General features: G+C 38.6%; 1 protein-coding gene across 1 annotated transcript in view; it reads left to right on the top strand.

Moving 5' to 3' along the window:
- Positions 1 to 4162: 4162 nt before the first annotated feature.
- The window catches only part of LOC149230209 (uncharacterized), a 191651-nt gene continuing 169738 nt past the window's right edge, over positions 4163 to 26075 (top strand). The window contains exons 1-7 of the mRNA XM_089378905.1: positions 4163 to 4699; positions 6664 to 6760; positions 6848 to 6923; positions 17277 to 17341; positions 17474 to 17518; positions 17630 to 17730; positions 17813 to 17954. Coding sequence (XP_089235031.1) covers positions 4267 to 4699; positions 6664 to 6760; positions 6848 to 6923; positions 17277 to 17341; positions 17474 to 17518; positions 17630 to 17730; positions 17813 to 17954 — 959 coding nt within the window. The 5' untranslated portion in view covers positions 4163 to 4266. The remainder of the gene's footprint in view (positions 4700 to 6663; positions 6761 to 6847; positions 6924 to 17276; positions 17342 to 17473; positions 17519 to 17629; positions 17731 to 17812; positions 17955 to 26075) is intronic.

Here is a 26075-nt window from a genome sequence, read left to right as displayed (position 1 = left end):
GAGGATACAAAGAGAAACACCTATTTTTTTGAGTTTATCATTGTTGTTTTATTAGCCCAATGATAAATTTCATTATTCAAAACACGTTTAAAATGGAAGAATGCAAATTCAACAATGTAACTAACCTCTTTTTTTGAGTTTATCAATGGCATGTAGAAATTATGATGTAGATTTGCAACTGCTTATGAAGTTTTAATCAAAATCACAAGACACGAACCTACTCTATTGCTTTGAGGACATTAATTCACAATTTAGAACAAAAATCTCAGACATGCAACAAGAAATCACACACGTGCAAATAGAATTTTTCCCGGGGAAAGCAAACTATTAAAAACCCCAATGTCTGCCTGCATTAATATGATGGATAGTGATGTATTACAATTGCTCTGCTCAACCGAGTAGACCCTGCAAGTGAATAACCTATCTCTCTGCTCATTGAGAAGCTTTGACCCAAGCTTATTCAATTTCTACCTCTGCTAAAGCCCTTATTTCCTCGCGCAATTAATTGAGAAATTAGACCCTTATTATTTAGGAATTTCTCCAAAATGGATTGTGCAATTCCTCAAGTTGATCATCAGGTTGCATGAAACACCTATACACTCCGGAATAGTCTACAACTAATGTTACATTGCCTTGGAATCTCCACCTCAAATGGGTAACTCAAATTCTCTGCATGCACTCGCTATTTTGGGCTAATTCATGAGTTAACTAGGTGATCACTGAGTTTGACTGAAGTCCCACTGCACAGCTGAGCTTCCATTAGTTCCTCTAACAACTGGAACTAGTTTAATTGAAACAACTTGAGATAGTTGACTTTGATTGCTACAAATTAGTAATCAAACATGCTTAACTAAAATCTAACTCCTCCAACTCGAATTTACTGAGTAAATTAGGTGACACAAGCCACGTCACACAAGTTAACTGCATCCAAGTTGTCTGCTGATGTGGAAATTCGAATTTTCTCAATTTAATCAAGGCAATATCAAATTGAGAATTTATTGCTGCATTTTTCAATATGGCAGTACTAACGTGCTGTCAGATGGATTACTTTTGCCTAACATCAATTTAATAACTATCATGGAGTCTCCTATGATTTTCAAATGCTTAACATTTTTGTTCTTTGATTAAAAGAATACCTTGCAGAAAGGCACATCCCTCACCTTGGTTGTTGGAGACTTGATCAAGATCCCATGCATAAGTAGCTACAATTTTTTCATTCGGGATTGTAGGGACCCCCACACCTAGAACCCCTGGTTACCATCTCCTCCATACTACAACATAGGGTGTGTATAAAAGCAAAAAAATAATATTCTTTCAGTGTAACAAGAAAATAAATTATATTTAAACTTAACAATTATTTAATACAATTAACATATACATGTATATATATCTATCTCTATTCTTAATATATTGGTTAATTAAAATGTGAATCATTTGACAAATATCAATATCTATCCATATTTATATGAATAATTAAATTTTGAAATAATTGACAGATATCCTCCAATTACATCCCCTTAACACAAGTTAGAGAAGCCTTAATCTTGATAAAGGAGAGGGGATCAAGAGAAATCATTTCTTTATCAAATTGCATAACATGACTTTCATCATCCAAATCAACCAACATTTTTAACTTCTTCAAGGCTTCATTAATGTAGTTTATTTGATTGGTATGGCATCAAATCTCTCTTGAAATATAGGTTATCATGACACCTACCACGTCACCCTTCTTCCAATTAACAACAAACTCCTCTTATTCATATTTAAGGCATGGAAAAACAATCTTTATATGTTGCCACGATGCTTTGCTCTTCAAAAAAGTCTCCATGTCTTACACTCACATCTATGATTATGCCCGTTGAGCATCACTAGGCCCAACTTTAAACCCATATCACAACTAAAAAACTTGATTCAAATATTTCAAGTCCAAAATAAGTATTATTTGATTTCTTATGAATGCATATACCATTCCTGTGATACTACTATCTTCAATACCTTGCAATAACTAGAACCAAGCTCAAGGTCTTTGATACCACGTCAAAAGTGTGACAATTTTATTGCAAAAGTACATAACAAATACAAGCTAAGATTGATAAATATACTATTTATTTATACACTTGAATTGATAAACAAACTTCTTAAAATAAGGTATATATGGTTCACTTTAATAACTCACGATGGTCTCAAACGATTTGGTAGATCCACATTTCTTGCACCTAGTCGACCCTAGCTTGGAAATCTTAAGTTAAACAATATTCTATGGTGGTAGTTAAAACACCTACAATGGATCAACATGTTTCTAATGGGCTATGGAGCATTGACAATAGATCAACACAATAGCCACATTGTGCACTCTCTAGTGCATGTTAGGTTTACACGTACAAATGATGGACTCATTTTTTGCAACACAACCATTACTTTCACATCCTAATTATATTGGATGTGCATAGTTGTTTTTAGCATGGCTAGAAATTTTAAAATTTCATTTGGGATGAGAAGACTAGTTATTGGTAATATTGATTGATTATTATTATTATTTTATACCATAACATAGATATTTATTAATTCAAAAGAGTATGTGTTGAAGTTAATAATGATACAAAATCAATAATTCCAAGGTTGCAGTAGAAAAATAGAAAACATTAGACATTTTACCACATCCTTTAACAACTTTTCCAAAAAAGAATTACAAGATTTCGTACAAGGAAATTGCTCCACATATATGTCTAAAATACATATTACACATGAATACATAGATAAAAAGCAAAGCTAAGCACCACCTTGTGCTTCTTGTTCTTCACCAAGGAGGGAGCTCCCTATTTTGGAAGAGTGAGTCCTCTTGTGTTACTCCTAGCTAGGGGGAGAAATTGCTAGATGCTAAGAAGAGAGTATCCTTCAATCGGACAATGAAAGGAGATTTGAGGTGGTTGCATTCCTCTATTGCTATTGGAGAAGGAGATGCATAACACTAGCAATGTGCAAGGCACCAACCTACTCGAGCTTAATTAATTTGGTGGAGATTGCAACTAGAGCGTTGTTGGTTGTTTGATTGATTTCCTCCTATATTCAAAGCGTATTTTGAACCTTCTTCTCTAATGGTTTCTCCATGTCTAGTCCGTTAGATAACACATTGTTAAAAAAAAATAAATCTATCATTTTATAGACATAGCACACTGATGTAACTGCAACTCAAGCAAGAAATACGTCGTTCAAACTAGAGCTAAGAAACTATTGAGAAGTACAGAAATCTATAAGCAAAGCAAGGACCATCAGGGATTGCTAAAATTACTGAAGTGTACTGAAAAAAATAAGGGATGGACTGTTAAAGGCATTGATGAATCCTGCACAGAGAGCTTGGATTGATAAAGAGATCTCAGTCCAGCCTAAGGAAAAACTCACAGCCTCACAAAACATAGCCCACTATCACGCTTGTTACTATGTGATGCATTGTTCTTAAAACCATACTTCATAGTAACTAAAGAAATATGGTTGTTAAAACTACACTTAATAATAGACACACATATCCATATGTCAAATTGAATCAAATAAGACATGGAAACCCCATTATCCCATATATCTTACCAAAGCTTAGATCGTCACATTGAAGAATCACAACTAAACTATGCCAAATTGAGTGGGAAAAAAATCTATCCCAACCACTTTAATTATTGCTCCTCAATTTCAAATTTAAAAAAACATGAAAATAAACTTTAATCTATTTACATATGTAACAATATTAAATAATGTAATAAGTGTAAATATATTTACCCCTAATCATATATATTAAACCAGAGTTTTTTTACATCTAAAATATATGTACTTAAATATGTAAATAAGAATTATAATCTTTAGTAGTCCCTGAATGACTATATCATTTTACTCTCCATTATTTTATTATATTTTTTTGCGAATTAACCAAAATTCAAGGAAAACGTTATTTTTGTTTCATAATAAGGAAATTAGATGTATTTAATTCCAATTTAAGTTGAGAGACGAAGTAAGATTTGGTTTTTAAAAACTAACGAAATATCGAACAAAACTTTCATGAATGACATCATATATATAAATTTATTGTGACATGTTTTTAATAAAAGTATAATTAAAAAACCAAAATACAGAACCCATTTGTACATCCCGAATCCGCGTTCCCGCCGAGGCGAACAAATATTTCCTCCCGCCAGATTCAAAACTCAGAAGCCTCATCAAGCTTCTCATGTCTTCCTCTGCACGGTAAGTCAGCACAGAAAAGAAGAGAAGAAGAAGAGAATGCCAATGGCAAAGAAGGCAGTCGTTTCCACCCCAGCAAAGCGCAAGATGGAGCAGACGCAGCCCCAGCCCCTAGAGAGCCCCTGCAGGCGCTCATACAAGATTGGGGGAATCAGCGTGGACTTCCCCTACAAGCCCTACGGCTCCCAGCTCGCATATATGGCGAAGGTCATCTCCGCACTTGAACGCGCGCACCGCCATCGCCACGGCCACTGCCACGCTCTCCTCGAATCTCCCACTGGATCTGGTAAATCACTCGCTCTTCTATGTGCAACACTTGCTTGGCAGCATCAATATAAGACCAGGGTGGCCTCTTGTCCTCCATGTCCAGTTCCCAATCCGCCAGCCCAGACTCCCATTCCTCCCACAGGGACTCAAAGAGAGAATGCGCTCGCCGTGGGCGGTGGATTCATACCAGAAGACTCTCAATCAGGTAATTATCATCATTTAATATTTGAAGTGATCTGCAACTTGATTTAGTCTTTCAACTTCTTTTGTCCTCTGACTTATTCAGGGTTGTCAATGGACTAGCCTTATAGCATAAAACCTCTCCACCTGCCAAGGTTTCGCAGTAGCTTAACGGTCATCTTATCTGAAAACAAAATTTGATTCTACAGAAAAGAAAGATTACGAAATGGCATAAGCAAACTCATTAAAAAACCAAGGAAACGAAACCGAATTATCCGCCAAGGAGATTTGAAACTGATCTCTAGAGTCCAGTTGCTGCTCCTGCCTCCCACTCCAGTGCGTTAGATTCAACACTAATTTATTGTGCACGGAATGTGGAGAGTTGGCGCATGTGCCACCTTACCTCTTTGTATCAATCTAAAATCTCTCAATGTTGCATATCTGAATTTATCAATTTCATGCAGCATCCTGTTAATGCATCAAGGTCAAAGCCAAGTAAGCACGATTTAAGCAGATTTCCATGGTTTCTTAAAGTTGCCCCAAAGAACTTGTTTCAGTTAATCTGCTTTAGGAGTTGCTTTATCCTTTTTCAACAGTTACTTTTTCTAAATTTGGCTTGAATTTACTTTGGTGCCATTCACAATGCTGTTGTGCTGGACAGATTAACGTTGAAATAGCTTGTACGGGCTATATTGTAGTAGAACAAACCAGCTTTCCTCACATCGGATCTTGGCTCACTTTAAGATATCATCGAATCATTTGATTGGCTCTTAGAAATCAGATCACGTCTGTCTTTATGACAGTATCAAATCATTTGATTCCTTGTCATGATATATGTCCAATTACCTGATTGTTTCATATATCTGCAATGGCCATTGGCAGCATAGCGAAGAAATATTTGTGGACAATTTTATCATTGAATGCAGGAAAGAACAGTAAATCAGGCTCCCATACGGGGTCCAAGTGTCTGACTTACAGGGCATATCTGCCATGGCCACAGTATGTTTCGTAAGGAGTTTTAGGTCTTCACCACTTACTAACTGTGCTATTAATGGCGGGAGCTAGCTTAGCAATGATGGTGCAGAAATGAAGCCAGGTTGAGCAAGTAGCTGCAGTTTAAGGAAGTAAGGATCCATATCCCAAGGTATATTTGGCCTTATAATAAACCATTGAGTTAACATAGGTCTGTCCACTGCCAGGTACAACCAGCCTGACACCAAGATGACTTGTCAAGGAACTGAGGTCAGGGATGGCATGATGCTCGTTCTAGCCCCAAAAGATGAAATAAACCAGGGATATACATTGCCAGGTCACAAATGGCAATGATTTATGGGAAGATCCCAATAAAGATAGAATCAAAAAGAGCTGCATGGTCAGGTGCATCTGGAAGACCAGTAAAACTAAAATGGTGTTGTATATGAAATAGGCATGTCAGGGACAAAGGGATTAATGATAAAATATGATAAGAAGGGTTTCACTAGCAATTGGATATTTTAAGTGCTGGGCCCTGGCCATGGAAGTGGGGTGGCAGGAGAAAGGGGAAGCTCCACAAGTCAAGCTGCGAAGCTGATAGAGGTTGTCAAACCTCCTTAGAAGTTGTGCTTGCTTTGGCATTTTGAGCTTTTGACTGTCTGTATGGGATTTTTGTGGCAATTAAAAAAGTGTAATAAGTTGAACGTAAAGGTTGATAGATACCAACAATCTATATTACTATGTAAGGTTTTCTGTATAGTAGTGCTGGGACAAATGACCACAGTATGTTTTCTACATTGATTTATGTCAATAACTCTCGTGCCTGGATGTCTCTGGCATGGTGTCTGAGCCTATTTAGTATCAAGCATTCATCAGGAGGCCACAAGCATCCAACATTGTTTGGACAGAACAACCTGACAATCACTAGAGCAATAATTTATTGTTGTATTTATCCCTATGTATTTTTGTGAAATATTCTTGCTTACACGACCAATCTGTATTTTGTGCGACTTGCAGGAGTAGCATTACCGTTGGGAGAGTCACAACAGGCTGCTCCTGTGGTTGGTAATGGAGCAGAGAAAAAACCAAAAGTCCCAACAATCTTCTATGCCTCGTGGGTACTGATTTAATTAAATGTAGCTTAGGGTTTGATCCAGCAGTCATGCAATTCTCATAAGTGTTTTTTGGCTATTCTCTACAGAAGGACTCATTCTCAGATCAGTCAAGTAATTCGGGAATACCGCAAAACAGCATATCGGGTGCCAATGGCAGTGCTAGTAAGTATGATGATCACACTATTGAAGAGATTACGAATCCATCTTTTGCAAGCATATTTTTCCTGTTTTTAATTAATGTACGTGTTATTGAATAATATACGAAATTGTCAGCAGCATTGCCAACTCAGTTTATTGTGAAGGCAGTGCCATACATTTTTTTTAATGGAACTGGCTTAATCTATTCTCCAGGCAAATTGTTATTATGATATTATTAGCATAGTATAAGCATTCAAACTAATAATTTCACAAGTTGGCCGATGCAAAACAGAGTAAACAAGTCACAATGTATTAGCAGTCAAACGAATAATTTCTCCAAACAAGCAAATTATATTGTATGCCTAAGGAGATGGCGGTGTCAAGGTCTAAAGCACATTAAAAATTTATAACATAATCCATCCATCAAATGTCTTTTCGGGTACATTTATAGGTTATCTAAGCATTCTTAGTGTTTTCCATCTATAAATTGTCATTCGATACAACCATAATTATGATTATGACTTCATGGTTATAGCAAAACTTTTTTTTTTTTAACAAGAATGGTTAATGTATTTATTGCTAAAAGTGGAGCAAGCTCCTATTACAATTGACAATAGCTTTTAAAAACTGAGCAATGAGAATGAGCTGATGGTAGTCCCTTCTCCTAAGCTTAAATTCAAAAGTTCTGTGAGTTCTTTGGCTATTTTTGTTTTCTGTCTTACATTTTATCTCTGGAAGAGCAAATTTTGCGACCTTTTCGTTATGTTTTTCTTTTTGCTGTTCCTTAAGTTTGCTGTTCCTTGTGCTATTGTTCGTTCTGCTTGTTGTTCCTTTGGCCTGTTGTTCTTTCGGTTGCTTTTCTTTCGGCCCGCTGTTCCTTCGAATGCTGTTCCTTCGAACTGCTGTTCCTTCAGCCTGCTGTTCCTTCGGCCTGCTGTTCCTTCGGCTTGCTGTTCCTTCGGGTGTTGTTCCTTCGGATGTTGTTCCTTCGACCTGCGATTCTTTCGGATGTTGTTCCTTCGGTCTGCTGTTCCTTCGGATGTTGTTCCTTCGGCCTGTTGTTTCTTCGGATGCTGTTCATTCTGCCATTGTTTCTTCTGCTTGCTGTTCCTTTTGATGCTGTTCCTTCTGCTGCTATTCCTTTTGATTGTTGTTCTTTCTGCTGATGTTCCTTAATCTGTTTGCTGTTCCTTTGGCCTGCTGTTCCTTCGGATGTTGTTCCTTCTTCTACTGTTCCTTCTGCTTGTTGTTCCTTCTGGTGCTGTTCCTTATGCTGTTGTTCATTTTGGTTGTTTTTCCTTCTGCGGCTATTCCTTCTACCATCTGCTGTTGTACATTCTGGGGCTGTTTCTTCTGCTTGATAGTCCTTGTGCTTGTTGTTCCATCTACTCATTGCTTGGCGATCCTGAATGTGACTTTCAAGGTACCAAATACCACTCTCCCTCTGAGAAGCAGATCTACCTCCTGAACATTGTCTAAGGCAAAGGATGAATTGAGCAGGGTCCTCCATTAAGACTAAGATTACCTTGAGACAGCAAGCAACTTTTATCTGCTAGCGAGTCCGCTTGTTTGTTTAAATCCCGCAGAATATGGTGTGAGTCGACAATGTCGAAGTCTTTCAAAATGTTTCGAATTCTCTGCAAGGTTTTGTTTAAAGCTGGGTTATTGAAATAATCTTCGGAGTTTAAGAGCTTTATCAGGAGCTTTGAGTCTCCGAATATTTGGATTGTTTTGTAATCTAACTCCTTCGTAATCTGGCAAGCTTTTAGGAGGCTGTAATTCTCTGCTTGGTTGTTCGAACTTATGCCTAGGCCCCAACTGAAACTGGTTTTTTCGATTTGTCTGGGGAAAGAATCAATCCCCTTGCGCCTGCAGTGCCTGGATTCCCCTTGGACGCTCCATCAAAGAAGATAGTGGCTTTTGCAGTCCCCTACCACCACTTAAGAAAGTCACCTGCAGTGAGACACAGGCGCCAAGTAGGATCTTTCATCGGTTTGTTGATTGAATCTTTCCTTTCTCCTGGCATGCAGGGTCCTAGCCACACAGAGACTTCTGCAGATAGTGTAAAGGCAAAAGTTGGATTATATATTATTTCCAACAAGAGAGCTTTTACTTTGGCAGCCACTTCCACTGCTTTCGGGATCCTGTTGTTAAAAACACACTCATTTCGAGCCAACCACACTTTCCACCAAAGGCATTTTGGAATAGCTTGCCAAATGTTTTTCCAGCCTGCGGTTTTAGATTTTTTTCTCAGGGTTTTGATTTTCCCAGGAGGTGTAGAGAGTAACAACTGAAATCTGGGAGGGGGTGGGTACGCTAAGTCCGTGGAGGACCATCTTCCAAACTTCTTGAGTGAAAACACAGTCAACCAATAAATGGTTAGAGGTTTCGATAGCAGAAGTGCATAGGCAGCATCTAAAGGGCCCGAGGAAGCCTCTTTTATTCAGATTTTCTCCTGTTAGTGCTTTTTTATGCATAAGTAACCAAGTGAAGAAATTCACCTTTGGAAGGCAAAAGGGAGACCAAACGGATTTCCAGAGCTTCGGTGTTAGCAAAGATGTGTGTGTGGCTTGCAATGAGGAGAATCCTTGAGCTGCTATATAAATTCCGGTTCTTCCTCACCCCCATTTATCTTTGGATGTATGATGGATAGGGGCGAGGCCAGAAAGCGCTGCATAGAGCAAGTTTTTTTGTGTTTCCAGAGGGTCAGGAACCCCTGGAAAAGTCCATCCTGCCCAATTCCCTTTGCTGTCCCAAGAACATATGTCTGCCAGCTGGAGAAGCCCTTTGTTCACTAGCGAGATCTTTAAATCGTTACAGGAATTCAGGATATCCCATCTTACCAAATGTAACTTGCTCTGATTGCCCTTGCCCCCATTCCATAGGAAGTCCTGAAGGAGTTTGGAGATCTGTTGCGTGATAGACTTAGGAGCTAACAGAAGGGAAGACTGGAAGATGGGAAGGGCGGAGAGGATTGCCTTTATCAAAACCAACTTCCTAGCCTTTGTTAGCCATTGGCCTCCCCAATATGCTATTTTTGCTTTTATCTTGATAATTACTTCAGTCCATGGGGAGGGAGGGCTTGGTCCCAAAGTTAAGGGAAGGCCTAGATATTCGATCTTTTCCCACTTGTCATACCTAGGGAATCCCAATATGCAAGCAATTCGAAGGATAGTTGGGTGATCTACATTCCATCCATAAACCACACTTTTTCTTTTATTGATCAAGGCTCTTGTGATTAAATAGAAGTGTTGAAGAATTTCTTTGAAAGCCTTTGCTATCTTAATCGAGGCCCCTCCCAAAAGGAGAGAGTCATCCGCAAAGAGGGCGTGATTTATATAAGGTCCACCCCTCTTGCTGCCTTGATACCTGGAATAGTGCCTACTTCCATTTCTGCTGTCAGCTTTCTGCTTAGGAATTCTGCCAATATGATGTAAAGAAAGGGTGACAATGGGCATCCTTGGCGGAGCCCTCTAGAAGCTTGGAAGAAGTCAGAAGGTCTGCCATTGACCAAGGGGGCTATCCAAGGTTTGTGTGTGCAGGCTTTTATCAAGTTGACAAAATCAACACTAAAACCGAAGGAGAGGAGGATTTTATAGAGAAATGAGAGTTTAACTCGGTCAAAAGCATTTGATATATCCAACTTAATGAGCATACCTTTTTCCTTTCGAGAGTGGCTAGAGTGGAGGGCTTCTTGCACTTGGATCACATTGTCTAGGAGGTGCCTTCCTTTGACGAAACCGCCCTGCATAGGGGAGATCAGGTTCCCTAATAGAGGCTTGAGTTTATTGGCTAAGAGTTTGGCAAGCCTCTTGTAGGAGGCATTGCATAGAGAGATTGGCCGGAATCTGTCGAAAGTCTCAGGGTTAACTTCTTTTGGGATAAGGGCAAGGAAGGTGGAGTTGGTGCACCCTCCCACTTTGGCTTTCTTTTGAAAGGCTTTTACCATTACGAGAAGATCGAATTTTATTACATTCCAACAAGCTTTGTAGAAATGTATGGTGAAGCTGTTCGGCTCAGGTGCTTTATCCGGCTGCATTGACCAAATGACATCAACTATCTCTTTTTCAAAAAAAGGCTTCAATAACCCAGTGTTTACATCTGCAGTGACAAGAGGGGGGATGTTTGACAGAAAATTGGGAGCCAGGTCGTCATCGGAAGAACCATCCTCCTGGAATAGATTCTGATAATGGATTGTGGTTGCCTGTTTTATGAGATACTGTCCTTTGATAACTCACCCTTCCCTGTTGGATATTTCGGAAATATGATTCTGAGAGAGTCGGGCTCTGCATTGTCTATGACAAAAACTGTGTTTTTGTCTCCAGCTTGGAGCCAGAGGTTGCGAGACTTAAGGCGCCAGTATTCCTCTTCTTGTCAAAAGGAAAGAAAGGAATTGAACTGGGCGTTCTGTTCGGTGAGCAGCTGTGCTTTGGTGATTTCAGATCCTTCCATGCCTAGTTGAATCTCAGTTAGAGCCTGAACTGTCTTTTGTCTATGACTCGTAGGAGTGAAAAGGGGGGTTTTTTTTTGCCCAGGCTTTTAATGCAGACTTAGTGTGTTTGAGTTTCTGTTCCCACACGAAGCTGGGGGATCCTTCAACTGGTTGCGCCCAAATGTCGGCTACTATGTCCATAAAGCCCTCTCTCGATACCCAAAGAGGGTTGAATCTAAAGGGAATAGGGCCGAAGTCCTCCTCTTTCTCTATCAGCAGCGAGATGGGGTTATGATCAGATGTTATTTTGGGCAGAATTTTTGAAGAGATTAAATGCTTCCCCTCCAGAAGAGTACTTTGAACTAGAAACCGGTCTAAACGGGCAACAATGTTGGCATTACCAACTCTATTGTTGGTCCAGGTATAACGACCTTTCTTAGGTTTGTGGTCTAGAAGGTCCCATTCGAGAATCAGAGACTCCACTGAGGCATGGAAGGGATCTTTACCCCTTACTCTACCTTTTTTCTCGTGTGGGTCTAGAGTGATGTTGAGATCCCTCGCCAGAATGATGTTTTGGGGGGCATAGATTTCTAGGAAGTTTGAGAGAGAATTCCAGCAGTCCTTCTTTTCCAAAAAATTAACAGGAACATAAAGATTGAAGAGAGCTAGAGAAATCTTACTTGGGAGGTGAAGAAGATCCATATATATCCAGTGTTGGGTTGCAAAAGAGCTTTTAAGCTGGAACATATCCTCCGACCATAGGGTTGTAAGGCCCCCTGAAGTACCTCTGGCGTTGACCACTTTTCCTGAGTTCTTTTTCCATTTGGTTCAACTTAGAGATAGAAGAGCATCTTCTTCTATCTTTGTCTCTTGGAGCAGGAGAATGTCTGAGGTTTCCATTTTTAATAGGTCTTTTATTGCTTCAGCTTTCAGAGGGTTTCCCAGACCCCTGCAATTCCAAGAGACAATCTACATTATTTACTAGAGGGGGGTAGTGCAGACCCACCCTTTGGGGGTCTGGTCCTTGTGTTCCTGCCTAGTGACATTTCGATTGTGGACTGACTGCCCTGCATCTTTAATCGCTCCGCCTCTTCTTCTCTGATCTCCTTGCGAGACTTCCTTCCTGCCTTTTTGTTGGATTGCTCAAGAGGTTCATCTTCGGAAGAACTAGGACTATCTATCAGCTTTTTCTTTTTGGTCATTTCTGCATAAGAGGGTGGGGAAGTGGCGCCTACTGGAGGGCCTTGATTTTCCTGTTGGATTGCATCTATACAAGGGGTTTTTGAAATGGCTTCTATAGTTTGTTCCTGAGATCCTGAGTTTATTTCTGCATCTGTTGTCTGTTCCATATTCTGTTGCACCTCTCCCTCTTCAAGTTCTGGTTGGTCTTCTGGAGGGTTTAGAGCAGCAAAAGGATTTGTTGAGATGGTGGCATTTGCAGTGGCTTGATCTTTGGTTAAACTCTTCCCAACAGAGGGTCCTCCGGTCTCTGGATTCCCTCCTTTCCTTTTCGCTCTGATGGTCTGTTTAGTATTGGCATTTTTTTGGCTTGTGTCCACTGTTCGCCCTTTTCTTTTTAAGATTTTTCCTCAATTTTCTTCTTGCAGTTTCGAGCGAAATGATCATAGCCATGACAATGTTGGCACTTGAAGGGGAGCTGTTCATAATCTAGTTCCTAAATGTGAGACCGGCCAGCTATGGTCAACTTGATCGCCTTAGGCAATCTTATCTCCAGATTGACTTCAACACATATTTAGGCACACAAATATTGTTCTCTCCTTTCAGCCCTATCAATGTATTTTCCTAATTTGTTCTCGATTGTTTCCATAGATTCCGGGTTCCAGCAATGAAGAGGAAGATGGGGTAACCTTACCCAGACAAGGATGGTTGAAGGAGTGTCCTGGGAAGGGTCAAAGTCTGACGTCCATTTATTTAGATAGAGCCCTTGGGGGCCCATGAAATATGGACTGTTTCGGAAAATGAGATCTCGATCTTCTGCTGATTCGAAAACAAAAACATAATAACCTTTGCCTACCATGTGGCTTCGTATTCCTTCAGAGACAAGGGGCCTCCAGTTTCGTTGGACCCATCCATCAATAGCTTTGGGAGAGGGCCAGAGACTCGTGAATTGTCCAATGAGCCCTCGTTCAGCTAGGTTTAGCGCAGTCCGACACGGGTGTTCCGCAGGTAGCTCTACCGAAGGGATGGATTCAGCTTTCTTAACAAATTTCTACTGGTTCGAGTTTGCTTTCCTCTTGCCACAGGAGGCTACCAATCTCTTGAAGGCAACAATCTCAGGAGGGGGGGAAGGGGGGCCCCCTCCGACGTCCATACTGGTTGGACTCAAAATTTTGATGAAGAGGCTCACTGCGCAGAGCTATCTCCACACACTGGTTGGTCTCAGCAGCGGGAGGCTGTTGAGAGAGCTCTGCAGGAATGACAGTGGCGAGCATGCTCCAGAGCCGAACCCTAAAATTATATTAGGGTATTTTTGGATGGTGATCCATCTTTGGCCATCGATCATGTAGACAAATTTATCATTATAGTAAAACTCTTCTTACTAGTGTGTTGGTTTTGGAAATCATCAAACATTAACATTAGTTTGTTACAAAGGACTTGTAGAATTCAAGTTCCATTGCTTCCATGGGAAACCTTTATCTTGATCGTTATCAACTATAGATAGGAATTTTAGTTTTCTATACTGATCCTGAAGATATTTGATAGGGTCACATAATCCTCTGACTAACGAGTAAAACTATAATATTTTCATGTATATTGACAATGTTTGGCTTCAAATTCTCACATTTTCATCGTCCAGGATAAAATGGTAGCTTATAGGTAAACTTGCATTTGTTTTCGTAAGTTGAATATGTTGTAATTGTAACAGTGCTGCAATATGTCATTTAAATCACAATCATAGAATTGGCCACCTTCTAAAATTATATGCAGATGCATATCATACAGTTATTTAACTATGCAATGTGACATTCAAATCACAATCATAGAATCAGCCGCCTTCTAAAATTATATGCACGTGCATACTGTACAGTTATATAATTCCAACCATCTTAACAAACTTGGATTGAAACCGTATCACAACTTTCAGCTTCTAAGATAAAATGACATCCCCCAATATGTTTTTCATATTTTGAGTTTATTTCAATGTTATAATCTGGTCCAACAATTCCAATCATAATCAGCGGATGAAAACCCTATTAACAGTTTGTATGGATAACACACAATGTTCATAAAGCTTCATATTTTGAGTTTATTTCAATGTCATAATCTGGTCCAACAATTCCAATCACAATCAGCGGATGAAAACCGTTTATTAACAGTTTGTATGAATAATACACAATGTTCACAAAACTCTAGCTTAGGCATAGAGAGTTGTTATCTAAATTATCGAACAGGATGATGTGGATTCGGGTTCTACATGTTATATGGTGCGTCTCTCTCTCTTTATAGATTTGCATGGGGACCCTTTTTTTTAGAAAACCTGCGTACACACTGCTCCCATGTTTCGGGGGTTTATGGACTTTTAGGAAACGTCTCCAAATTGATGGGAATTTTATTGGGGACTCAGGGACTTGTTCAATGTTCCAAGCAGATTTAAGGGACATTCCAAAGAGATTTCAGGGATATTCCAAAGAGATTTCAGGGGTGTTCTAGGCAGATTTTAAAGATATTCTAGGGATACATTTTCAATTTGTACAATCATGAACATTGATGATTGGACAAAATGATAATTTTTCCCTTCCATTATTTGCATTGCGTTAAATCTAAATCTGCTGTACAAGTTGCAACTCAAAAATATGGGTTTTGTATGATGGGCCTCAATTTGGGTCTCTTATAATTTAATATTTTCTGCAACAACACTACAACAAACAAAGCCTCCATGTCAAGAAGAAGGGAAATGCAACATTCTAAAGGGTTGATCTTTGTGGTTCTTGCTCTTGTTCTTCTCATTTTTTTGGTCATCTCATATTTTACATATTGTATATAGGTTTCCATGAGTCATTCAAGTTCAATTTCCACTATCCCAACCTCAAGCTTTGTGAAAACATCAGACAATAGTGATGTGCATCGAGATGTCACTATGGCCTTTTTTTAAATTGTTCAAGCTTTTAAGAATTGGCTAGTGTAAGGTATGTGCATAATAATATATAGTATAGCTTCTTATGCTTACAAACATGAATAAACTGCAAATGATTATGGTGAATTCTAAATTTTTAATATTAATGTTGTTATTATTATTATGATTGTCCTCCCTTAAAAAGTTTGGGGGTGCACTCTGGCCATTCTTGGGATATTTTCCCTAATCCTTGTTGTTCGCTTGTTCTGAAAACAAATTCAACACACACATGTTTAAAAAATTAAAAAATTGCACATATTTTTGGGGACACCCCCCCTGCTCATATTGTTCCCTTGTCCTGGAAACTAGTGCAAAACACACATATAATTTAACAAATTACATATATAGATATAAAAATTCAAATTTTGTTAGGATTTAGAAACTATAACATTTACATGATACAAATTCAATCGTACAACTAGTTAATACTTAATACTTCCTAGTACTATGTCAATGATGATCAAGACATAAGATATTAGAACTGAAAATTGCAGTTTTCTCTTTAAGTCATCAAAATCAAATGTTTTACATGCATTTTAAGTCATTGCCGTTGTAGTTGGGAATATCGATGGAAAATACAAAATAAGGTAGATACTAGAATTATGACTATAAATGAAAGAATTTCATTGCACGTGACTTTTGGTAGTCCTTCTCCATCTCACAATGATCAAAATCGCCATCACTACCACCACTCTCCTCTCCATTCTCCCCCTTCTCCTCTATATCCAATCCAATAATATATCAGTTGTTCTGAATTTCAGAATTTTTTTAATATACATATATATTTTATTTATTTATTAATTCGTGATTTTATTTATATTTATAAATTTTTTTGGGTGTTTAAATGTTTTTGGTATTTTTGGGCTGTTTTTCTAGATTTATGGGTGTACACTGTACACTATCATTATAAACAAAAATTCGCCAAATGTTGTATTAAGTATTGAATTCCTGTGAACAACAAAACCAACATGACTGAACATTGCTATTTTCATTATAATTTTGTGTCCAAACAATATTGGATTGATTGCAAGCTTTTCGAATATTTGATGAAATGTCTGAACCTTCTTTTGGTTATATATATTACAAGATTGTGTCCAAACGTATTGGACTGATTGCAATTCTCCCATAGATGTTTTACAAGTTTAAAACAATTATATCAATTCAGCTTAACGTAATTATTTATGGGATTAAACTCTAAGTTAACTTAATTTTAGCCAGGTATACTGAAATTAATTTTGTAGTTTGTATATGCATTTCAAAACATTTTCAAAATGGCCATTTAAGAATTCTATGGATTATTTTTTTCTTTGACTTTGGTGCATGATGAGAAATTATCCATCTTCAGAGTATGAGAATGAAGGAAGCAATTTGTTTGCCACAATAATTAATTTTTCAAAGAAAATTAAACTTGCTTTCTTTCTTTGTAATTACACCATATCATATTCTGATTTATTGATATTAGCTGTATGAAAATAAACATTTCTTATTGTGTTTGAGGTCGTCATAATTACACATAGGTTAGAGTCTTACAAAGTAAACAAGGAAGTCGCCATATCATACATGTTATCCACTTGAGTTTTGATTTGAGTTCAAATTATTTAAATTGTATTTTGTGCTATGCACCTAGTTTCTATTTGCTCAATTGATCGAGTGTTTCAATTCTTAACGAGCAACGAGGAATACTTATATTTGGTCTGTTAATACATTGTCTGAAATTTGATGCATATTTCAAAGCTAACATGATTTTATTTCTAGCCTCTTCGATATCGTAGTCATTTTTATGTCATAAAGTTTCATTGGTTCTTTACAGGCATCGAGAAAACATTATTGTACCAATAAGCGCGTTTGTTCCAAGAAAAATGTTGATGAAGAATGGTATTGACCTAGATTTTAAGTTGTCTCAAACATTATGACTTTTTTGCTAATGCAAACTCCTTTTTACTTATTTTTTCTTCTTAAATGTACTTAGAAAGGAATTTGGGTGATTAAATTTCACTGATATTGCAGTAAGCTTTTGGTGAAGGACTCCGAACAATCTTGCCTTCAATTTAAGTGAGTCCTTCCTACTTTTGGTTGAATTTAAGGAAAATTTGACTGTTTTGCATGGCCATGCTTTCCTCGTGTTATTTTTACCATGTTCTTAAACATTGTTCTTGGCATTAGGAATGCATACAAAGTCAAGTATCATCCCTCCCTTCGAAAGGGAGGTTGTAATGAAGTTCATGACATCGAAGACCTCGTAAAAGTTGGGCATCTGGTGAAAGGTGAATGTGTTTTGCCCAAATTTTGCATCTATGTTATAAGATAAGTTACTATGAAACTTATTTTTCCCTTTGGTATTTGCAGGCTGTTCATATTTTGCAGCTCGAGATATGGCCTTGGAGGCTCAGCTTGTTTTTTGCCCTTATAGTTACATCTTAAATCCTATTATTCGTAGAGCTATGGAAGTGGATATAGAGGGGAACATTGTGATTCTGGACGAAGCTCAGTATGCCTTTTAAACTTCAGAATCTCTTATGTTACTTAAAGAGTTCTTTATGTAATAAAGTTTCAAATAAAAGTAGAAAATTGTGGTATTGCTGTTCATTGTCATTGTCATCTTATAGATTTTGTAAACTGCCTTTGATGTACACACACATACATTCAGACATACATATTATGTACTAGTAAGAACCTGTTTAGGGTTTCACAATAAAACACTCTTAGTATTCATTTTGTGTCTTCTAAAATCCTAATCACCTGTCAAGTTTTTAAATGACATCACTGATTTATTGGAATTTATATAGGTGGCACTTTTTAAGGGGATTAGTATTATAGAATCACAATTTAAAAATTTGGTCCAACTCACTGGGTAAGAAACCACTCACTATCTTACTGGAAAACAAGGTGGAGTCACATGGACATATGAATTTACAAATGATGCAATTTTTTTACGTGTTCAATATAGTTGTGTACATTGTATCAAATAGACATGCTCTATTGTTGTAGGTCATTATATATTCTAGTAGGGTCTATCCTTAGGCTTATTTTTCTCAGTGCAGACCCAAATAGGTCATGTTTTGTAGCTCTTTAAGCCCTATGGGCACATTGGTTTGGAGGTTCATATGGTTCATGCATTCCTAGTTGTCGCACAGACAATTGAGTATTGCTATTATTTTTAGTATGATGTTGCATCAAATAATGACATTATATAATATTTAATATCTATGTCATTATATATTTAAAATAGTTTGTTTATACTTAGATTGGTTTTTGTGCCTTGTTGACCTATAGGTGGCCATACCATGCAAGCCCTATGGTTTATAATGTCATACAAGTTCAGTGTTCAACTAGACATTAGTGTGGAAACAAAGTGTATGTATGTACATGACTATATGCTATTTTTAATGTATAGTTGAATAGGGGATGGGCAACATGGGCCTATATGGCATGTGCCTCGTTGTCGCAAAATTTAGCAAGTCTTGGAGAGGGGTACCCTACAAGGCTAATACTAGACCAAGAGACAACAATGGGGTAGTGGCCCATTGTCACCACAACCAAAACCCTTCGCTCTTTATGGATTTTCACCGATGGGAGGAGTCCCGGTATGTGAACAGGTCACCTAATAAGTATTCTAGGTATATGGTATAAGATGATTGAGAGGCTTCCAAGGGAAAGGCTCAACTTAAGCACAAGGTCTCAATCAATGGTAAGGGCAATTCACTTTCCTTGGAGATGCCTAAGAATGACAATCTATGACCTAGGGTTTGATTGATTGGTTGAGAGTTGGGAAGGCCCAAGGTCAAGATTCTAAGAAAGGGTTTCCAACAATGATTTTCAACAAGACAAATGCACATGAAACCCTAAAACAAGCCCCTAAGTTGAATCAAAGCCAAGCTAGGGTTTACCCTAGGGAAATAAAGTTTATGGGCACAATTGAAGTGAATGCCCACCAAGAGGATTGATTTTGAGGCAACCAATTATACCTTTGGCATTTAGACTCTTCAATCCCAAAAATCTCCCTAGCCTAGGGATTCGCACTAAGCCTTAGTTTGAGAGCTTGCCTTGAAGGGGCTAAATTAGGTTAAGGGAGAGAAAGGGAAAATTCTATGGATGAAAATTGAGTTTGATCACCAACAAAATAGGCCAGTGCCTTGTTCCCTAGGAGTATGGAGTCTATGAGTTGATAGGATAGCCAAAAGCTAATAAGGAGGAAGTATAATTGATGCCCTAACATCAACAACCCTTGCAATTACCTATGCAATAAATTGAGGAGTTTTATGGGAAAGCTAATCAAAGTTCACCACTAGGATATAATTCACATGTTATTCATGAGTAATGTATGCATCAACGAGATCTAGAATCCATTAGACAAAATTTCAATAATTTAGGGCACAATAGAAAACCTAGAATCAAAACATTCCATACATTAGACATAAAGCAAAGACATCCATAAAATGTTCACTTACGAGATAACATGCATGAAAAATCCATCCATTGATCCATGACAATAGCTCCAAAGACAAACAAATCGACTCCAAATGTCAAAACCAGTGTTGCGAACATCGACATTGGGATAAAATCGGCAAGGGTTTGAAAAACCAAAAAATCGTAAAAATCGAAATAATATTGGTAAAAATCAGCATACATCAGCAAAATTAAGATACCATCAAAATATGGGTAAAATCAACAAACATCAGCTAGGCCAAAAAAATGTGATTTCGCGATAAAATTGGGATGTTCACAAAACTGGTCAAAATGCATTCATAGGTCCAAATTCTCCACAAGACTAGAAGGCCGAAATCACAAGAGGCCAAAATAGTTAAGTGTAGTGATGATGGGATACAAATGACTCATATTATCTATTTATATGACGAGTACCAATGTTCTTTTTATCTTAAAAGCCCCCAAAACAATAAAATATGCCAGAATGACAAGTTAGGTCGCAAAGAGACCTACTAGCTTAGACAAAAATCATAAAATTTTCCCATATGTCTGAGCCGTAAGGCAACAAGTGCTGACGCTCTCTAAAGCAAGTGTTGAGGGCTTAGGGTGCCAAGAGTGATGTAGAAGCCCTCTAAAATCATCCTCTGAGGGTAGGCACTTAGATCTTTGTCAATCTCCCTATGTGGACCCCATAATTCATTTTGGGGCAACAAAGGTGGTCTCGTGGGTCTCTAAATGGCCATAATGCATGTCTTTGCTCCAAACTTGAGGGCTTCCAAGGTGGTGCTAGCCCTCCCATATCTCACGTGGTGAGATCATCCTCATTTGGGCCCTCGATTCGTTGCCATGCCTCGCAAAGTGCGTGTTGGGTCCAGGTGCATCATCTCGAAAATAATCAAATGCAGGGAAAAGTGCCAAATCGTTGTGGGTGCTAGAGGTGTGTTGGGTGTGTGTTATATTCTTTCCATGACTAGCTTCACGCGCGGACCCAAGGGAGGGCGTGAACCCATAGATGGTGGGCGGACCTACCCATGGTTTTGTGCATGGGTTTTGCACATGGTTTTGGGCATGATGGTTTTCTGCCGATGGTATTTTGTAGATCCGGTCAAGGGAACTACGTTATGTTCTAGTCCAGGGTTATAGATTGGGGTTTATGAACAGTGTTTTAAAAAACGGTCGGCTTGGAACCGCCTCGGCCGAGTTGGTCCAAGCTAGGCCTCAATTTTGTGACTCGGCCAAGTAACCGGTTCGGCCGACCGGGTTAATACCAAGCCGGCCGAGTTGTCTAACAACTCGGCCGGCTTGGTATTAACTCAGCCGGCTTGGCCGAGTCCGTATCAACCCGGCTGGGTTACGTACAGCGGCCCAGGCACCAAAAAAACTTTGTTTTTGTTTTTTTTTTTTCTAATTTTTTTATTAGTTGCTGCATCGAGCTGATGCGTTTATCATCTTTGTAGTTTGTAGTCTTCAATTGCTACTATATCTCAGAGCAGACATCTATGAAGCTCGACATATTTATTGATTGCTGGTTTAGGTTCAACCATAACCATCAATTGACAACAAAAGTGTGCTTAGCAGTATGGAACTACAAATTCTATTGCTTACTATGTGGTTCCGTACTTTTGTTATGATGGTTGAATACTGCATTGGTAGATTTGAGCTTTCATATTTGTGTAAGCCCATCGTTAGTGGGATGGCATGATAGTTAATTGTTGGATTGGAAGATTGGTATGCCATGAGAGTAGAGGATTCTTCTAGTGATGAAAAAGACGCCTTAGGGTTTGAAGGCACATTGGATTGTGACTCCATGATCATTGATATGCCTCCTTGGCTTGCTATGCTGTCATCTTGTTTTATTATTGCATGCCAAAAGGAAAATAAGAATGAGGCCCAAATCTTTATTAATAGTGTATGCCCTTACCATTCTTTGTTGAGAAATTTGAATAAAATCCATAAAAAAACCGCCGACATTGTTTGGAACTTTGACATGAGTTGCATGCATAGTGCTTTGAACTATGTATTGGACAGTGCACTGGGTGCCATTTTGATATAATGGATATATTCATGAGCCTACTTTGATCATATGCTGTCTTCCATCTATATTCTAATGCTGTGTGTTTGGAAACATGAATGGAAATCTTTAAAATTATGTTTTTTTATTTTTTATTTATTTTTTATTTAAATTAATTAATTAATTAATTTAATAAATATTTAATGTATTTTTTACAATGGCCGTATCACTGAAATTGAGCCGGCTGAGTTGATATTGAGTCGGAGTCGACCCTCAACCAAGTTGGTGTCGGAGTCAGAGTTGACCCTCGGCCAAGTCAGTGTCAGAGTCGGAGTTTTAAAACATTGTTTATGAATGCTTCAGCATGTACATATATGTATTGTAACATTGAAAGGATAATAATGAAAAATCAATCTGGTAGTCCCAGTTTTGGGATCCAGAGGAAAATCTTTGTGTATTTTTATTTTATTTTCTTGCCATTGTTTATTTTTTTGTTTTAAGAATTTGTTTGCAGGTAATTTCTGTACAGGGTTAAAACCTACAAGGTGCCCAAGGGTGTATATGATGCTCTGTTGCTGCTTGGAGTCCCATGGCTCTCAACACCTCACTTGTGGGTGTCAATATGCTTCTTTGGAATCTTGGTACCGATTAAGGTGGCTAGATCTCGATTGTGGAACCATCTAACGATCACATCACAAAGTCTAGTGAAAGTAACAAGCCATCAAGTACAATAATTTTTGCATCTAAGTTAACCAAGATTGAAAGTAATTGTCTATTTGATACTTCACAGAAGGCTTCCCTTCCAAATTTGGGGCTTTGAACTCACAATGGTGTTACCTCCCAAGGTAGGAGTGGTTAAAGGACAACACTATTTGATGTTTCCAACCCCCATAGGGAATAAACATTTCCTTAGTCCACCCCTCAATCAATAGGTGTTATGTGAACAATGATGGTAACGAAGGGGAGAAGACTTCATGGGCAAGTGCCATGGTCAAAGGCACCAACATGAAGGGGATCCACATCCAGAGTGTATAGATGTAAGGACAAAGCAATCGTGAATGCCTGAGTTACCAACCTGACATTTTTTTCCACCTATTTTATGTGCCTTTTACTTTTACTAGATTTTTCTTTGTATTAGTGCTAGTAGCTCAGGGTTAGAGCTTGCTTTATATGATGTGTAGAAATTGTACTATCCCTTCTTAGTTTTTGGTAGCAATGGACAGGTGTTCTAGTCTTTATGGTGTCTACGAGGCTAAGGAACACAAGTTTTCTAAAACCCATAAAAGGTTTCATGAGAAAAGCCTTAGAAATACCTCAATTAGATTAATTGGCCAATAATTAAATATTTCCTAAGTCTAACTTAGGAAAACTGGTTAATTAAATTAGATTAATTGAGGGAAATTAATTTTGCTCTAGAGACTTTTGTAAAAGTCACTTGATGAAGTCAAGATGATCTTAGCCATCGATGGAGATTTGATCATGGCCGTTCGTTGCCCAACAAAAGATTATAAGAGCAAGTCGATGGGGTTTGGAGAAGACACTAGACATATGAGTAGTTCGACTTACCCAATTGCAGTGATTCAACAAGGGCGTAGTTGAAGTAGAGGGAGACATCGACAGAGGGTTTTCAACAGAAATTTTAAATCAAGATTTCCTCATATTCTCCAGTGTCCCAATGACAGGAAGAGGAGGCCAATTCAGCTAGTGCGAGTAGCCAGTTAGCTAGTTGAGTTGCCCAAAGAAGCTTGTTTTAGTTTTTCAGAAGTATTGCCCCTCCTATACCCCACATTTAAGGTGAGGGAATAAGATCATGATCAAAACACCTTTTTATTCCAGTTTCCCCAGAATCCATGTTAAAAGCCCAAATACAAACAAGCATAAGCACTCGTTTACAAAATGAATAAAGTACCTTTTGATCGGAAGCCCACCTTCTTTCATGTGCTCCTGTGAGGTGGGTGAGAAGACATGATTGATGCAGGTGGCAGAGATATGAATGGCACATCATCTTCGGCTAGTGGTGGGTGTAGGGGATGCTGCTTGGCTGGGTAGAAAAGATGATTGGATAATTTTTTTTTTCTTTCTATGGGGTCACCCACTTTTGGTGGGTAAAAATTCCACAAGGTTCATGCAATGCTAGTCCACATGGATCATGTTTTGCAAGCTGATAGGCTGAACTCACAAGTAGGGGCCATACACATACCAACAAACAATTTCAGAGTTATGTGGCACACATTAGAATTATAAATTATGCATTATGTATCATTATTGTTAGACAAGAAATTATGTTGTCTTGTATTGCAAAGATTGGTTTTTAAAAATTGTAATGTCCCCAAGGGATTATTTGGCCCTAGGGATGAAGTAGCCTATCAATCCTCGTAGGATATAGTCCTTGATAAAGGGGAAAACCACAAAATACCTAATGTTTGGGTAGCATAGGGCAAGTTTTAGGGCAATTGGGGCAAAAAAGGCCCAAAGTTGGTGTTTGTTGTGAACCTTGTTACCACTCAAATAAGCAGGGGACCTAAAGGGAGATCCCTAAAGGGAAAATTCTAGACCAAAGGCAACAAATGGAGACATAGCCCATTGTCACCTCAGCCAAGGCTCCCTTCTATTTACTGACTTTCACCAATGGGAGGAGACACTCGGTATATTATGGAGTCACCGATGAAGGATAGATCAATGAATGGATGTTAAGTGACCCAAATGATCCTTCTCTAGAAGAGGTTGAAGGATAAAACTTTCTTGCTTTCTAAGCAAGGTACAATGGTTTCTAGGAGAGGAATGAGAGGATTTGAGGGTTAGGTTTAGGGGATATGATTCGTGAAAGAGTTTCCCAATCCCTAAAATCCTTATTGAAATTGGTATCCTGGATGGTTCTTGAAGAATTGTCTTTTCAAAGGAACGGGACCACACAGGAGCAAGTGGACCTAGTCTAGGGTAGGAAGAAAGAAGATTTCATTCACATTACATGGCCCATACATTGAGAGGTGCTATATAGAGACAAAATTCCACAATTTAAGCTGTAAACACATGCAACAATTAGGCCTAAAAATAGCGAAAATCCCAGTATAATGTATATGACTAAGTAAAACAAGAATAACATTAAAAACATGTACTTATATGTAATAAAGTATATCCAACCATCAAGAATTTGACAATAGAGAAGCTCCAAGACAAGATAAACCAAATCCACACATAAAATTCATCCATAAAGCTCCAATTCATGCTCCAAGAAAAAGTGTGAAATTCTCAAGAGAGAGAAGAGATCCAATCAAAAGTGATGATGAGCAAATGAACTCATCTCACTTGTATTTATACACTAATGAGGAGTTCAAATTAGCCTCCTTGGCCTACATAAGCCCCAAAAATAAAATAATGCTCTAATAATTTAAATTTTGGTGACAAGCCCACCAAACTAGCTCATAAATGAAATAACAAGCTTTTCAAGAGGTCAAATAATAATCTATGCATGTCGTAGGGCCCTCTAAGAGGCCTAATGAGGTCCACGGGTGCCATAATGAAGAGCAGGGCCCTCAAAAGTGATGGACAAGGGGTTGACCCTTTGTTCTCCAAATAATAAACTCGTGGTGCTCCCAATGGGTGTGGGGGCACAATAATAACCTCATGGGTCTCCAAGTGAGTCGAGGATGCCTATAGATTGTCTGGAAGGGCTCTGATGATGGTGTAGGGGATGCCATATCATCCTACAAGTCTTGGGTTAGTTGCCAAGTGCATGGTACATATGTGGGGCCGATTGGGCAAAGGTGAAGTAGGTGCATCATCCTCATCCAATGGGAGTATCTTGAACATCTCTGATCATCCTCGGGGATCCATGGGGGTGTTGTCTACTGCTGTGGAGGCCCATGGCTCTCAACGCACACCCTACATGTGCCACTGTAGCTCTTTGGAGGATTAGGAGCCCGTATAGGGAGACCAAACCCAAGATGGAGACCATTTGCAATCTTGCATAAGATCCAATGCGTCCCCTAGCCTTGTAGTACAACAAGTCATTAAAGAAATCGAGTGAATGAGCTTACCAATCATGGACCACAGGTGGGGACTTCATATTGGCCTGCCCTTCCATAACGGGCTTTGGGATGTGCCATTGTCTCCTAAACTCCAAATGGGGTTCACCAGGCATCCTATTAGGTGGTTTCCACTTCTAAAGGGGAT

This window comes from Pinus tabuliformis, chromosome J (assembly GCF_031772625.1).
Source record: "Pinus tabuliformis cultivar Carrire ecotype Pingquan chromosome J, CPIR1, whole genome shotgun sequence".
In the NCBI taxonomy this organism is placed as follows: Eukaryota; Viridiplantae; Streptophyta; class Pinopsida; order Pinales; family Pinaceae; genus Pinus; species Pinus tabuliformis.
This window is presented reverse-complemented; position numbering and strand designations above follow the sequence as displayed.